Here is a 17,415-nt window from a genome sequence, read left to right on the forward strand (position 1 = left end):
AGTGGTTCTCAATGGTTAGTATGCATTAGAATCACCTGAAGAGCTTAAAACCCATATTATAAGGGGTGCCTGACTGGCTCAGTCGATAGAGCATGTGGCTCTTGATCTCAGGGTCCTGAGTTCAAGGCCCACACTGGGTGTAGAGCCTAGTTAAAAAAAAAAAAAACCACAAAACCAAGGTCCCCACCTCCAGAGTTTCTGATTTAGTAGGTCCAGAGTGGGCCTAAAATTCGTATTTCTAATGAGTTCTCAGATGATGCTGATGTTACTAATCAGGGACAACACTTTGAGAACGAACTTCAACTGGTTAAGAAAGTTGAGAAGCTAGAGTCAAACTGTCAAATAACTTATTCCAAAAACATTTAAAAGTGTGTGTTATATATCAGGATAGGAAAGCTCTGGAAAGATCTATTCCAAACTGTAATAGTAGTCACTTCTGGAAGTAGGATTTAGGGAGTAGGAGAATTCACTTTGTACTCTGTACCTTTCTGATTTTTGCATTGCACACACATTGCTTTTGTATTTTAAAAAGGGAAGAAAAGCAAGAGTCATTTTTGAAGATATAAATATTTATGGATTTAAAAAGAGCTTGCTGAAGTAATCTAGTGTCATATAATAAACATTTTTAGACTATATGCCAGATGCTACTAGATTCTGGAAATACAAAACCTTTGCTAAAGTTTGCAGCCCCATCATGGAGATTGGCAGATAACAGTTCTACATAGTATCATGTGAACTTCCTTAGAGCCAGGACAAGGGTCTGGCTTTGTGCATGGCAGATAATAGGCATTTGGTAAATGATGAATGAATGAATGAGCAAATCCAGGCAAGATATGAGGATAGTCAGAAAGAAAAAGGGCAAATGGGAGATTTTGGAAGAAACATTGACAAGCCCAAATAGGGATGATGAAAGGAAAAGTTGTGTCAAGGACTTCCAAATCCAGAGATTGTTAACATTTTGATTGGGTTTATTACAGAACTGGGTGTCAAGTGGTCTATTCTGAAAGGCCTTTATAAATCAAGCCCCATCTGGTGTCAGTCAGTGTCTGACTCTTGATTTTGGCTCAGGTCATGATCTTAATGGTCAGTGAGATTGAGCCCAGAGTCAGGCTTGGGAGTCTCTCTCTCCCTCTCCGCCCCTATGCCCTCCCTCCCTTTCTCACTTGCTCTTTCTCTCTCAAAATAAACTAACAGAACAAAACAAAACTAACTTCATCCTTTAAAAAATAAATCAAGCCCCCTTCCTTTTTTAAGAGACTGATAATAGCCCACAAAAATTTAACCTAGATTGAGTGTATCACATTTCAGGGCTTTCTTTGGTAAATGAAAATTTTTATCTTTAATCACAATGCTAATTCTGTTGTATTTGTAATATTTACAATTTTTCCATTAACTGTTATTTTATTAAGGTGAAATTAAGATTTTTAAAGGATTTTTAAAATCCAGTGCAAAAGTGAGTGGTATTGGATCTTTGTTTTATTTCTTCAGGGAAGGGATGGTACACTTGACTCAATCCCGTCATGTTTTCCATATGCTTCACAGAGTTTGACGTATTAACAGTCCTAAATAAATATGCATTGTTGGTGGCTGAATGGGGTACTTGGGAGGAAATATGGCTTCATTGCATTCTGAGGTGAATTCTATACAAACATGAATTATATTACCAAACAGGCTGTGCTATTAAACTTGGTAAAGAACATATGATATGGAGTAGGTGTTTTCCCCAGCTTTTTGTTTGGTGTTGGTACTTTTTATCTTCCTCATAGATTTAATAAAGAAAATGCAAATTAATTTTCCAAGTAGAGGGTGGCTTCCTTTGGCTATATAATTTGACTATAATCCCTTCACCACTTAAAAATGCCTGCAGTCTAGTTTTCATTTTCAGTTGATCAACTATAAATTTCTGGTATAGCCATTCTTTATACTTTATTACCTGTTATTTTCTTTTTGTTGTTGTTAGAGGTTTTGCAGTGTCTTTTTAAAGATAATGCTGTTTGAGGCCTTGGGGGCAATACTTATTGTGTTGTAGGAACTGTGAGTATGATAGCCTAAAACCTCATTAATGCAATAAATCAGGGTAAGGAAAAGTGTATGGAGCTTATAAAAACTATGAAGTTCCTTCCTATTTATAATGATATATTAAGGATTAAAAGTCTTGGGGTGCCTGAGTGGCTCAGTCGGTTAAGCGTCCAACTTCGGCTCAGGCCATGATCTCACGGTTCGTGGGTTCGAGCCCTGCATGGGGCTCTGTGCTGACAGCTCAGAGCCTGGAGCTTGCTTCAGATTCTGTATCTCCCTCTCTCTCTGACCCTCCCCTGCTCGCTCTCTCTCTCTCTTTCAGAAATAAATAAAACATTTAAAAAAATTTTTAAGGATTAAAAATCTTGTCAGCTTTGCATTTAATTGGTAATTGTCATATGGTAATCTTTCTAGAAATACCATTTTCTTTCAAAACAAATATACTTGTTTTTTTTTAAATGACAGTTTTATCCTTACAATGCTTATCATTTTTAAGCCTGCACTTTGAACTTACAGATAAAAGTTGAATGCTTTTTAAATTGTAAGGTTTTAGGGACTCCTGGATGGCTCAGTCAGTTGAGCATCTGACTTCAGCTCAGGTCATGGTCTCATGGTTCGAGCCATTCATCGGGCTCTGTGCTGTCGGCTCAGAGCCTGGAACCTGCTTTCAGATTCTGTGTTTTTCTCTCTCTGCCTCTCTCCTGCTCACATTCATTTTACTCTCTCTCAAAAATAAATAAACATTTTAAAGTGAATTATGAGATTTTAGCTCTGAAGCCATTTTATGTGAAACCATCATACTTGGTAGATAGAGAGTCAAGGGTAAATCAGGCTCTTGTCTCTATTTCTGCATTGAGAAAGCTCTGGGAACAGAGCCCTCTTGCTATTCTTTTTACCTTTTGAAGATAAAGAATATCTTTTGAGTCATTGTGTTGAGACAGTTTTGTTTTTTAATGTTTATTTTTGAGAGAGAGAGAGCGCGCGCGCTTGTGCGAGTGGGGGTGGGAGCATGGGCAGAGAGAGGGAGACAGAGGCTCTAAAGTGGGCTCTGTGCCTTTAGCAGAGAGCCTGATGGGGGGGCTCTAACTCATGAACTGGAAGACCATGAGCTGAGCCAAAGACAGACACTCAACTGACTGAGCCACCCGGGTGCCCCTGTTGGGACGTAGTTTTTTAACCAGGGTGTTGACTAAAATATACCTCTGGATAACTAGATAGTCCAAAGGTTAGATTGCTTTTCAGATACACCCCAGGATGCAGTGTTCTTCTATTAATTTAATAATAATAGTAATAACTAAACTTTGTACGGTGTTTTTTAGTTTTCAAAATTCTTTGGTCACAGATCCTGGTAAATTCCAATAGCCAAACCTGAAAAAAATAAGAAGAAGGATTAATGATCAGGTGGCATCAAGTGGGAAGTTTTTTAGAGGCCTTCCCAAGCCCTAGATGCAGGATTTTCAATTTCAGATCCTTATTTTGCCATGTTCAGATTCATACTTGAATGAATTTTCAGCACTTGCTAGCTGTGTGGCCTTTGGCATATTACAGAACCTCTCCAAGCCTCAGTTTCTTCATCTGTAAAATGGGAGAAGATTATAGTACCTCTCTTATAAATGGACCGGGAAATAAAATGAAATGGTGAATGAACAAAGTGCTTATCATGGTATCTGGTTCAGCGTATTAGGTTAGTGTGAGTATTGAGTACCGCATCTTAGTACTGCATCTTAGGTTCTTGTTTGTTCTTTATCCCTACTCAGGCTGTTTTAAAGAACAAATTGTTTTCAGGGATTCTGTCTTATAGCTGATGGGAATCCAGATCCCATCCCAAGAGCACATACTAGAGCCTTGCCAGCAATAGTTTTCCTGTGTCCTGAGTTGATGCTTCAAGAGTGGAAGACAGAGGGTAGTGCTTCTGATTCTGGAGTTACTTTAGTATGACCCCTATGTTAGAGCTTCAGCTGGATTTCTGGAATTAACAAGAAGTCCCCTAGACACGGCGTTTGCTTTGTTCTAGTGGGTATCTGTACCAGTACCCTGGAATGAATAGAACAATTATACAGCACCGGCTCAGGTTCCCAGAGTGGCAGTCTCTGCAGACCTCCTATTTACCACCTGTTGCCATGCCAGAATTGAGGAGTAACACAGCAGGAAGGCAGACCCGTTGGGGTGCTGCTCTTTCCTTTCAGAAAAATGCAAGGTGTATAGATGGCCCTTAGCCAGGGCTGAGGACCAGCAGGGGTGTTTCTGCTAGAATGAGGGTCAGTGAGCTTGTGTTAGCAGCTGCCTTTGATCACCTTTTTCCCCACTTTTCCTTACAGGATAGCATGTCTGAGAGTATTTCTTCTGGTGGAGAGTAACCTATACTTTCCTTTATGTAGTAAAAAGCTCAGTGAGCTATGTTTTAAAAAGTCATTGTTTCTTCCATGGAGCTGAGTGGTTTGGCCTGTTTTTCTGGCTTTCTGGAGAGTCTCCTGAGATCCTTTCCTTTCCTTTCCTAAGGGCCCCCAGGAGACAGCAATGAAACCAACATCCATTACCCTAGACGCTAAAGGGGATGCTTAAGTCAATAGTTTTACGATTAGATTAATTCAGGCTTTAACCCTGGCAAAACTTAAGAGCCAAGTCATCAGATAATTGTGCTTCTTATAGACTGAAGTATGGAATTTAGCCCAGTCCTCTGCGATATCTTTCAGAGCCTGAAATAGGAATCCAGGTGCCACTAGCCGCACACCCAGCTGGTCATGTGAATTTAGGCAAGTCACGTAAATTTCTAGGTCTCTTTTCTCATTTGAGAATGAAGGCATGACTGTAGACCAGTGAGTGGTTCTCAGCCCTAGCAGCATGTAGAATCACCCATGGAACTTTAAAAACAGTATCTGGGCCTTACCCTCACCCAATTAAATTGCATCTTTAAGGTTGGAGCCTGGGTATTGCTATTTTTCAAGGCTCCCCAGGTCTTTCTTATAGGTAGCTAAGAGAACTACTAGACAAGGTGGTCACTTTTTTAAAAAATGTTTATTTTGAGAGAGAAAGAGCGTGCGCACACACGTGGGGGAGGGAGGGGCAGAGAGAGAAGGAGAGAATACCAAGCAGGCTCCATGCTGACAACACAGAGCCAGACTCAGGGCTTGACCTCACGAACTGTGAGCCCATGACCTGAGCCAAAATCAAAGAGTTGGATGCTTAACCGACTGAGCCACCCAGGCTCTCCACAAGGACCATGTTTTAAACAACCGTGTCATCCTGCTCTTCAGGAACCTTTACTGTCCACACAGTAAAGTCTAATTTATGTGTTCTGACCAGCCTTGTCTTCTTTCCAGCTACCTGGTTCTTCTTGGTGTCTTCTGGATATGTCGTTCACATTTCTTTCTTTAGCAACCTGATATGCTCACGTGGAATGTCTTATCCCTTTCAGCTATCCAAAACACATCCATTCAGCGCCCATGATTGTTACTTCCTTTGGGATCACACTAGTCCTTACATATTTCTCCCACCTCTGTACTGGTATCCAACATTCATTTAGCTCTAAATGCAGTGAACACTAGACACAATATAAGACATGATACTCAAGCAATATTCTGTCCTCTTGCAGGGATGAAACACGTGGAAATACCACGGGTGTAACTTTTATGTTCTTAAAACATCTGTGGGTATCGTATATTGTTGGCTGTATCATTATGTGTGTATATCTTACAACTGTCATTTGATGGATAGCTATTTATGACTTGACTCCAATGGGCGTTTTTAGCTTTATCTCCTGTTAATAATAGGAAACTACTGTTCTTGCCAAACTGGAACATTATCCAGCAGACCTGTGCTTTCTCATCTTGCTTTTAAGTTCTCCCTTTCTGGAATTTTTTTTATTCCTCTCTCATCATAACCTATAGGAATTTTATCTGTTTTTCAAGGTCCAGTTCAAATATTACTTCCTCCCTGAAACTTTTTCTCAGCACCCACAACCTGCATTAACTGATCTTTGCCCTAAAGCTCCCCAACCTTTAGAGCAGTGGTTCTCAAGTTGGGGCAGTTTTGTCTCCCCAAAGACAATGGCGATATCTGGAGTCATTTTTGGTTATCACAGTGGTTTGAGGAGGGTGCTACTGGCATCTAGTGGGTAGAGGCCAGAAATGCTGCTAAACATTCTACAATGTGCAGGATGGCCCAAGATGTTAGTGGTGCTGAGGTTGGGAACCTGCCTTAGCGTTTGTCCACTTCACAGGCTCATGTTTATATTGCTTTGAACTGTGGTGATCTCTTTATAGTTTTAATCTCCCTTACTCAGTTGAACTAATGGGGAAGGTGAACTGCCCAAACCTGTGCTTTCTTGTTGTTAAATTCATAGGGTTTAGTCGTAGAGCCTGTGGCCTGAACTAACAGCTCAGTGTATTTTAGGACAAGAGATAAAAAAGAGGTCTTCAGTGTGGGGTAGATGCAGTGAGGCAGTCTGCTAAATTTTTCTTTTTTACCCTCCAGGCCTTTTCATTTGTAATAACCTGGGGGGAAGTGTGATACAGGGCATAGAATGAGCATTTGGGATTAGAAGACGATTGGGGTTCAGTTCCAGCTGTTGCATTTATTAGTTGTGTTATTTTGGTTTGTCCATTTCATCTCCTTCAGCCTCAGTTTCCTCATCTATGTAATAGAGATGATGCCAGTGCTCCAGTGTTTTACTTCATGGTGCAGTCGTGATGATCCAACAAGATATTAGATGTAAAGGTGCTTTGTGAAGTGCTATAATGATTGCTCATTCAGGCAGTGGTTTATATGTAAAAAGAGAGGATATGAATCAGCTTGCTGTAGAAGCACCGGTGTCTACCTTCTCACTTCCTACAGCTCTTCAGCCACAACTACTTCAGGACCAGCTCTACCTGACCCCATCCAGCTCTTTCTCCTCAGTAAGGCCCCTTTGTTGCCTTCATTCTGTTTTGGTTGCCTGTCTACAGTCTTGCCAAAACCAAAGTGATTGACTCTGCCTTTAGAATATAGACTAGTGACCTGATGTCAGTACGTCCTGGCAAAGCCTGATGAAGGCCAGACAGATTACCTTGGTCCTGTGGGAAAGCTACAAAACAAGACAGCTTGTAGTTTAGAAAGCCAATACTATATGTAGTCCCTTATTGTCTTTAAGTTTATTTATTTTGAGGGAGAGAGAGAGAGAGCATGGACCTGTGCACATGGGCAAGGGAGGGGCAGAGAGAGAGGCAGGGTTAGAAAATCCCAAGCAGGCTCCAAGCTGTCAGTGCAGAGCCCGACTTAGGGCTCAAACTCACGAACTGTGATATCGAGACCTGAGCCCAAACCAAGAGTCGGACGCTTAACTGACTGAGCCACCCAGGCACCCCAAGGAAGCAGTGTTTTTAAGCACTAAAAACTTTAGTGAGTTTTCTCTGACCAGGTGGACACAGTACAGGGTGAGATAAAAGCCTGAGAGCCTCTGAGATCAGGCCAGGTGCACCTTTCTGTTGATTTGCTGAGTGACCTTCAGCTAGTTGTTGAACCTCATCAGATTGGTAACTGCGGGATCCTTCTCTCTGGATTGTGGTAAGAACCGTAGAGGGATAGGAGAACAATGTAAAGTAGTACATTAAAGGGAGCTTCTGGGTCACAGAATGTCAGCCCTGTCAGGAGTCAGTAAGGTCATCCTGCCCAGTCTCTTCCATTGACTGATGAGGGAACTGAGGCCTGGAAGGGGAAAATACTTTGCCTAATGCCACTCAGCTAGGTAGGGCCCTACCTAGGTCCAGAGTCCACATTTATGTATTTATGGGCTCTTTCCAAAACTGGAAGAATATGAGCCTTCATTTTTTTTCTGAACAGTTGCACTGTATTGTTGGACTTTAAACTGTTCTACAGAGCCCTCGTGGTCTCATCACAACTTCACCAAGAGCCGCCTACACTTTTCTGATTTCTATTTCAGAGTTTTGATGCAAAAATTAAGTCTGTAGCTTTTTTTTTTATGTTCATTTATTTATTTTGAGAGAGAGTGCAAGCAGGAAAGGGGCAGAGAGAGAAAGGGAAAGAGAATCCCGAGCAGGCTCTGTGCTGTTAGCCCAGAGCCCGACACAGGGCTCAATCCCATGAACCGTGAGATCATGACCTGAGCTGAAATCAAGAGTCGGACACTTAACCAACTGAGGCACCCAGGTGTCCCAAGTCTATAGTCTTGATTTTAAAGGCCCTCTCAGTGCCGTATCTGACTACCGGAGAACACTGTTATCTCTTCTGCTCATCCTAGGAACATTTTTGCTTGCACTTCAGAAATGTCAATTTCTGTAATTCTACACAGCAATATACGTAGTCATGGGCTTTTTAGCACAGGGAACTGAACCTCATTTTTCCTAGATTTTCACTGTCAAAAGATAATGGCCCTTTCTCAGTCCTCATCCTTCCCTCCTTAGCACTGGAATTTTCCTCTTTATATGTAAACCTCCCTTCTCCCCTTAACTTCTTTGATAGCATAATTTTGCTTTTCTTCTTATGTCTCTGAACTTTTTTTTCTTTCTGCTTTCTTTTCTATCACTAAGTTGTCTTTCAGAAGAGTATTGCAACTCATCCTGGTCTCTGGGTTGATAAGCACCTCAGATTGTCCTCATTAACTCACTCCTGTCTGTGCTCAGGTCTCTTAGAGGCCCGTATTTTAACTCTGACTCTACACTGATTTTTTTTCATCAATTTCTCTGTGATTGCTTCTTAGCTTCCCATTGCCCCATTATTGACCGTGCCATTATTCTATTATTCTTTAATCTGTCTAACTGAAAACGTTGGCAAAATCTCTTTTCTGACCTTATGCTATTTTTACCAACTTTGTAAGCCAGATCTTCCTTTTTCTTTATATCTGTGATTCCAGTAGTGTGGTCACACTTGTCACCTTTCAGCTAGATTTCTGCAGCAGACTTAACTCCTCGCTTTAGAATATTTCCCTTCTAGTTAGTCTGACCTGTTGAATCTTTTTAAAATCCCATTTAATTTATTGACATCCTTTTGGGAAGAAGGCAGGTTAAAATTAGATGAATAGAGACTTTCTCTACTCCATCCTCATCTCTATTAAGGATTGTTGGGGTGCTCCAGTGGCTCAGTTGGTTAAGCATCCAACTCTTGATTTTGGCTCAGATAACGATCTCATGGCTTATGAGGTTGAGCCCCACATCAGACTCTGTGCTGACAGCACGAAGCCTGCATGGGATTCCTTCCCTCCCTCCCTTTCTTTCTCCCTCTCTCTCTCCCCTCCTTCTCTCTCTTTCTTTTTCTATGCCCTTCCTGCATGCATGTGTGTTTACTCTCTCTCAAAATAAATAAACCTGTTGCTACAACTAAGCCTTTCAGTTCTTCACCACCTCAACTCAAATGTTCTTCTCTTCTCAACTGAGGAGGTCGCACATGGGATTGCCATCACTCAAAACTGATTGGCTAAAATCCTAAACAAGATCCCCAGGTGACTGTACACTGAAGTTTGAGACACATTGTTCTAACAACAAACAAATAATAGTTCTTTTTTTTCTGAAACTGGTTTCCAAGTAATAGCTGGAATTTCATTTCTCTTCTTTTTCCTCATTCCGTCTTGTCTTTAGCTGCCTACTGAGATAGTGAGGGTTCTTGTCTTGGTGTGATGGCTCAGCCCTTCACTCTAGCTTCCAAGTATTTGGTGGGCTTCTACTCCCTTGACTTCAAGGAGGTGCCCCTGTGGGTAGAGAGGAAGAAACTTGCCCAGGATCCTACAGTCAGTACATGGGGCCTAGATATTATGGTATAGTAGGGAAAGCAAAGGTTTTTACATTCTTGCTCTATTACTTACATAGATGTGAGACAATTGGAACAGTTACTTAACTCCTCTAAGCCTGAATTTGTTGTCTCTAAACTAAGAAATGAAAATATCTGCCTGAGAGGATTTTTAGGAGGATTAAACATTCGGTGCTTAGATTATAATTCCTGGCACAGAGTAGGCATTACACTTTTCCCCTTTCACTCTCTGTCCATTTGGTGGCAGGTTCACTACTCATTTTGATGATGGCTGGTTTTTACTTGTCAGCCTTCTCTCTGCTTCCTACAACTGGGAAAGAGGGTGAACATTTTGTTATTCTACTGCAGTTTATAAAATCCGTACCAGCTTTATAAGAATATCAGTAGCCCTTATTACCAGGATGAGACCTGGCAGCCCTATCATTTATGCAGATGAGGGAATTGCAGGCCTCAAATTCCTGGGAGGGAGCCAGTCTGTGTAGCCGATCGGAGATGGAGTTTTCCACCATGTGATCGTCGTTTTCTTACAGGTGTTACAGAATTGCTCATTGACAAGGGCTTGGGACAGTGAGAACTGAGCAAAGACTGAGTCTCTGGAGGAATGCATTAAGTGCCCTGTAATGTGGACGGTGAACATCTGTTGTCTTGTTGCCAATTCCTAAGTCACTCTAGAACAGTTTACTGTCCTGCGTTGTCTGCATTGGGCCCAGCTGTTAAGGGACAGGCTTCTTATTTAATTGTGCCCTTAAGTGTTTCTCTTGGCACAAACATTGCATTTTCCTTCATCTTTAAAAAAATGCATGGGAACACTAGGTGAATGCCAGTTAGTTTGGAACTGAAGGCACCTCTGGCTTTCCTCTGGCCCTGAAGCTTCTTGACAGATCCCTCCACACAAAATCACATTTGAATAATTAACGTCTTGAAGGGTCCTGCTTTCAAGTGAGTGAATTAAAGTAGGGAATAAGGGGAGCCTGGGTGGCTCGGTTAAGCGTTCAACCCCTGATTTTGGCTCAGGTCATGAGATTGGGCTCCATGCTGGGCATGGAGCCTACTTAGGATTCTTTCTCTTCCTCTCCCTCTGTCCCTCCCCTGCTTGCTCGCTGTCACACGTTCTCTCTCTCTTTCTCTCTCTCTCTCTAAGTAAGTAAGTAAATAAGATAAAGTAGAGAATAAAGTGGATGGGTTGGACATTTTTCAGAAAATCACCACTTTACATGGACAAAAAGAACGAGTAGAAATAGACTAAAATGTTAACAGTGGTCGTCTTTAGATGAAAGGACTGTGAGTAAAATAACTTTTCATTATTCTGTGCTTCCACAATTTCCAGAGTGAGCAATACTGCTTTATAAAGGAAAAACTTCAAAATTGCTATTTTAAATTATTGATAAACAGTGACATCCAGAAGAAAAGTAGCCACGGTTTATATTGTGATTAATAAGCACACAAGTATAGATTCCAGTTAGGTTAACTGGGTCATAGTGGTACTGTAAAAGAGAATCGCAGATGCTAGCTGAGATTTGTGATGAAAGATTCAAACCACCTCATCCCCTTATGAAATGTACATGATATTAAAACAAAGGAAAATAAAAATTCAGCTTCTGGGCATTCAGTAGCTCAATCAAGTTTATAGGGTACCTGGGATCTGAGAAAAGAACCATTTTCTTTTGGAAGTTAAATATCAGGCTTGTGCTTTGCAGGTGGCATAGATGTTTGTGATGCTTGTGATTGGCATGTGGGGTTCATAGTTTGAGGAGTGTTCCTGAATGGCATCCTCTGGGTCCCTTAGAAGGAATGATAAAAGGGCTTTTGCTAGTCTGTCCTAATGTAGTCACGGGTAGAAGCAGGATTTATTTTGGTGTATTGGTCAGTAATAGCTAAGAGATAGCCTAGAACCCATACTTTCTCCTTAGCCAAGTAAGTCAAAGCCATGCAATCTTAATGTCTGGAGGAAAAAAACAGAAAAATGGATTAATAGACTAATACCTTGTGAAGCCTTTTTTGATTCTCACCTATCAAAAGCAGTTGTTCCTTGGCTCTTCTTTTTACTTCTTATTTTGTAGTTAGTTTTATAGATAGCTGTCATCTCTACTCTTTAGTAAGTTCCTGGAAAGTAAGGACCTTCTTTGTATCTTCCATAATGCTTTGCGCAGTAGGTACTCAGTAAGTCGTTGTTGAATAACTGCATCCCCAGCTCATTGAATTAGCATTTTTCCTGACTGATGAGTTCAGATCCAAGGTAGAGATGAAGCCTGGGGTTTTAAAGTCTGGGTAGAGGGGCACCTGGGTGGCTCAGTCAGTTAAGTGTCCAGCTTCAGCTCAGGTCACCATCTCGCAGTTCGTGGGTTTGAGCCCCATCTAGGGCTCTGTGCTGACAGCTCAGACAGAGCCTGGAGCCTGCTTTGGATTCTCTCTCCCTCTCTACCTCTCCCCTGCTCGCTCACTCTCTCTCTCAAAAATAAACAAACGTTAAAAAATAAAAATAAAGTCTGGGTAGAATAACTTGTCTACAACACCCAGTATTTGTAGCCTCTCCCCATGCCTTCCTATCCAGTGGGATGGAGTAAGAATCTATGACTCATTACTCTGCCTACCCCCCTCCAACTACCCTCTTCTCCTCTCCTCGCCTAGAACTCTGTTTCCCTGCCTTCTCCTTCTCTGTTGGTTATCTGTTGCTGTGCAGCAAATCACTCCCAAACAGGATTATTATTGCTTATAGTTTCTGTGGGTCAGGAATGCAGGTGGCGGCTTGGTAGGATGGTCCAGGTTCAGGGTCTCCAGTGTGGTTGCAGTCAGATATCTCTGGGGCTGTAGTCATCTGAAGTCTTGACTGGGGCTGGAAGATCCATGTGCAAAGTAGCTCATTCACAAGGCTGGCAGGTTGGTACTGGCAAGTTGATTCCTCTCCACATGGGCCTCCCGAGAGGCTGTTTGAGTGTCCTCACAATGCCATAGCTGGATTCCTCCAGAACTAATGAGTGAAGACTATAAGGTCTTGAAGCAGAAACTGTGCCTTGTATGATAAAGCCTCAGATGTCATATATTGTTGCCTCTGCCGATATTTTATTAGTTACACAGACCATCCCTGATTTATTTGGAGATTACATGAGTGCAGATATCAGGAGTTAAGGATCACTGAGTTGTTTAGAGGCCATCTTGGAAGCTGGCTCTCCTACTCTCCATCCACTGCTCTGATTCCCCAAGTGAAGGCTAATGAGCTACCTTGGTTCATCTTCCCCTACATTCCCATTTCTAAGTCAAGGCCTCATCCTAGGCTATAGCATTAACCTTCCGTTTTTGTTCCCCTCCATTTTCTTCTTAATCCATTCTCCAAACTGTTGCTTTCTGAAGCATAGCTTTGAGCTTGTTGTTCTCTTAGTTATACATCTTCAGTAACTAAACTGTACACTCTAGAAAAGCAAAGACTGTCATCTGTTGATGCAAAAAATATATACATATTACCATAGGGGCACCTAGGTGGCTTAGTTGGTTAAGCATTCAGCTTCTGCTCAGGTCATGATTTAATGGTTCATGAGTTCGAGCCCCTCATCAAAGCTGTCTGCTGTCAGCACAGAGCCTGCTTTGGATCCTCTGTCCCCCCCACCCCCTGCTCCTTCCCTGCATGCTCATTCTCGCTCTCTCTCAAAAATAAACATTAAAAAAATAACACTTTAAAAATATATATATTACCACAAACTCACTGGCTTAAAACAACACACAACACATTTATTGTCTGACAATATCTGGAGGTTAGGAATCTGGTAAGGGTTGACTGGGTCTTCTGCAAGTCTGCATTGAAGGTGTTGGTCAGGGTTCGGTTCTCATCTGAGGTTTGATTGGGGAACTGCCCACTTCCAGGCCCATGTGGTTATTGACAGCATTCAACAGTTTGTGCAGGTTGTTGGACTGAGGGTCTTAGTTTCTTGCTCTTTTGGCTGGAGGCTGTCCTCAGTTCTTTGCCATGTAGCCCTCTCACAACATGCCAGCTTGCTTCTTCAAAGCTAACCAAAATGTGTCTTTCAGCAAGAGAGATGTTAAAATATTATGTAATGTCATCATGTACAGGTACTCTTGTATATTCTATCAGTTGACACTTTGGTTAAAAGCAAGCCATGGGTCCCATCCCCACTCAGTGGTGAGGAGGGGGATTATGCAAGGGTGTGAATACCAGGAGGCAGCAATCATGGAGGCCACTTAAAAGTCTGTCTTCCATAATTGTTTAGTTGGCTATGTCTTCAGCACCCTGAGCAGTGCATGACGCTAAGCTCTAGTATTGCAGTGAATCAACATGGTGTGATGTTATGTTTCCAGCTTCTAGATTAAGCCTGTTTCTTTACCTCCTTCTCTTCTCTTTCAGAGTTACTGATTTATTCTCGAGATTCCTCAACTCTCATCTGTCCTGATGGATGAGCTGCAGGATGTTCAACTCACAGAGATCAAACCACTTCTAAATGATAAGGTAAAGAACACACTATTTTCACTAAAATATATATGTCCTTTCTTCTGTAACTAGTTAATTCTCTATATTTTCTTAATAGTAACTAACTCAAAACATACTCATTTTCGCTTTTGATGGAGGAAATACTTTAAAAATAGATTTCTTTTTTTTTTAATTTTTAATTTTTTTTAAAATTTATTTCTAAGAGAGAGAGACATACACACAACATGAGCAGGGGAGGGTCAGAGAGAGAGGGAGACACAGAATCTGAAACAGGCTCTAGGTTCTGAGCTGGCTGTCAGCATGGAGCCCAGTGCGGGGCTTGAACCCACAAACCGTGAGATCATGACCTGAGCTGAAATCAGATGGTTAACCGACTGAGCCACCCAGGCACCCCTAAAAAATAGATTTCTTAACCATCTTTCTGATATCTTTCCCTCTTTTTTCTTTCTCCCTACTTTTGTTTCCATGGGCCAAATTCAATCAAGTTATCCTTGAGACTTTCCTGTTTTACTGATAGAGACATCAAGGTAAAAAATAATATGACAAAGTTAGCCAGAAGTTATGAGAGTGAGATTTGACTTAGAATCCAAGTGTCTTTACTGTCAGTTTCTGTAAGGGAAAATGAACATCCATGGCTGGTGATGTACACAGGCTGCAACACTTTCCCTGAAGTTTGCCAAGTCTGTGATGTAACCTTTCTGTCAACTTTGACATTTTCATCGGTGGGGATGTCAGTAATAAACCTCATTTTTCTGTTAGTTTTAGAACAGTGAGCAGCATAGTTTACAGTCACCAGGATTCAGAGAATAGTGATGTGATGGTAGGAGTTACCAAAAAGCTAAGAAAGGCTTATCCTGTCTCCTGACCCTCCCCATTTAGTAAATGTTCTTGAAATTCTCTTTTCTATCCTCTGCTTTTAATTTATTGTCCATTACCCATATTTAAATACTCTTGTAGGGGTGCCCAAGTGGCTCAGTTGGTTAAGTGTCCAACTTTGGCTCAGGTCATGATCTCACGGTTCATGAGTTCGAGCCCCACATTGGGCTCTGTGCTGACAGCTGACAGCTCAGAACCTGGAACCTGCTTTGGATTCTGTGTCTTCCTCTCTCCCTCTACCTCGCCTGCACTTATACTCGATGTCTCTCTCTCTCTCTCTCTCTCTCAAAAATAAATAAACATTTAAAAATACATACATACATACATACATACATACATGTTCTGGTAGTTTGGTGTCAATGAGCCCATGGCATTCTTCCCTGAGGAAAGTATTGATAAAAAATAAGAGTAAAGGGGGCATCTGAGTGGCTTAGTTGATTAAGGGTCTGGCTTCCGCCCAGGTCATGATTTCACAGTTTATGAGTTCAAGTCCTGCATCAAGCTGTCTGCTGTCAGCATAGAGCCCCCTTCAGATCATCTGTCCCTCTCTTTTTTTGCCCCTCCTTGCTTGTTCTCTCTCTCTCAATCTCTACCTAAAATAAATACTAAAAAAACAAAATAGTAAGAGCAAAGATGGACGAGGTTGGCATGGGTGTGCCACACCAAAAGATTCTGTTGCCCTTATATTTTTTTGCCCAAAGGCCCACCTGTAACTTCTAGAGCTGTTGACTTACCATGTGTTTATTAATTTGCTATTGAATCCTGCCACTCCCATTCTCATTCCTGTGACCACATCCCTCTATCCCTACTCCCACCCCTTCTTTTATCTTTTACTAGAGATTTTGCCCTCTCCTTCGTCAAGCTGCACACTTATTTTTAGCCCCCATTTGGTTTCTCCTTCTGCTTTCTCTCATGTTTTCAGAAAATCTTCACCTTCTTTACTGTCTTTTAGTACACATGAAGGGCTGTCCCCAGAATAATGTGCCACAAGGAGGAAGGAAATAAAATCTGCATCTATAGAGCTTATGTATAGCCACAGAAATAAATAGTTACAAGGCAGGTGGGAGTAGACAGTTTAACTTCTGGAAGGTAGTAATCGATCCTAAACCTGGCTGATCATCAGAATCCGCTGGAGAATTGTTTCAGAATAGGAAATGCTGGATTCCACTGTAGACTAACTAAATCGGAATGTCAGGGGAGGGAGACAGGATACGCACACAAACTTTTCTATGACCAGTGGTCTTTAACTTTGACTGCCTATTGGAATTCCTTGGGGAGATTTAAAAATCACTGATGATTTTTGGTAGAAATTCTCCAGATTCTGACTGAATTGGTTGAGCTTTTAAAAACAAATCCGGAGGGGCACCTGGGTGGCTCAGTTGGCTAAGCGTTCGACTTCGGCTCAGGTCATGATCTCACAGTTCGTGGTTCGAGCCCCACGTTGGGCTCTGTGCTGACAGCTAGCTCAGAGCTTGGAGCCTGTTTCGGATTTTGTGTCTCCCTCTCTCTCTGATCCTCCACTGCTCACGCTGCCTCTCTCTGTCTCTCTCTCTGTCAGAAATAAATAAAACATTTAAAATTTTTTTAAAAATCCTGAAACTGAGAACCATGCCCAAAGTGGTTCTGGTTAGTCATTGTTGGAAACCCATACCCTGATGATCAGTCTCAGATATTTGAGGAGTGAGGCACAGGTAGGAGGAGCATCTGTACTGGACCCTAGAAAGTCACAGGATGCCTGAGCAGGTGCCTGTGTGAAAGAGCTGCAGCTCACTGTGTATCTCATAGAAAAGACAGCCGGGAGAGGAAAGATTCAATGAATGTGGCCATGGAAAAACAGTGAATTAACACCTGGGTCCTCCTCTCTTGAGGCTTCAGTGATGCCTTGACTGTGTCTAAAGTGTGCCCAAGTGGTATGGATGGAATTGTGCCCCTCCCCTCAACCCAAACTTGCATGTGGAAGCCCTAACCTCCCATGTCACTATATTGGAGATAGGGCCCTTAGGAGGTGATTAAGGTGATTAAGGTTAAATGAGGTCATAAAGGTGGAGCTTTAATCCTGTAAGACTGGTGGCCTTATAAGAGGAAGAGAGAGAGCTCTCTCTTACATACCGCCCCCCATGTGAGGACATAGGGGGTGGTAGGTATCTGAAAGCCAGGAAGAGAGCTCTCACCAGAAACCAAACCCTGCTGGAATCTTAATCTTGGACTTTCAGCCTCCAGAACTGTGAAAAAAATAATTTTTGTTGTTTAAGCCCCTCAGACAGCCCAAGCAGTCCATGTCTTACTTCCTAACATGTTAGCTCCTCTTTAACGTACCTACTTCCCACATTCCCTCTCTCCCTGAG

At 41.9% G+C, this 17,415-nt stretch overlaps 1 protein-coding gene across 3 annotated transcripts in view; it reads left to right on the forward strand.

Annotated features, from left to right (window-relative positions):
- Positions 1-14,112: 14,112 nt before the first annotated feature.
- NDRG3 (NDRG family member 3) overlaps positions 14,113-17,415 on the forward strand; it is a 50,340-nt gene continuing 47,037 nt past the window's right edge. For all 3 annotated transcript variants that reach the window (XM_077778831.1, XM_077778833.1, XM_077778832.1), the window contains exon 1: positions 14,113-14,212. In XM_077778831.1, coding sequence (XP_077634957.1) covers positions 14,156-14,212 — 57 coding nt within the window. In that variant the 5' untranslated portion in view covers positions 14,113-14,155. The remainder of the gene's footprint in view (positions 14,213-17,415) is intronic.

The sequence above is a fragment of the Crocuta crocuta genome, unplaced genomic scaffold, assembly GCF_008692635.1.
Source record: "Crocuta crocuta isolate KB4526 unplaced genomic scaffold, BGI_CrCroc_1.0 scaffold248, whole genome shotgun sequence".
NCBI classification, from domain to species: domain Eukaryota; kingdom Metazoa; phylum Chordata; class Mammalia; order Carnivora; family Hyaenidae; genus Crocuta; species Crocuta crocuta.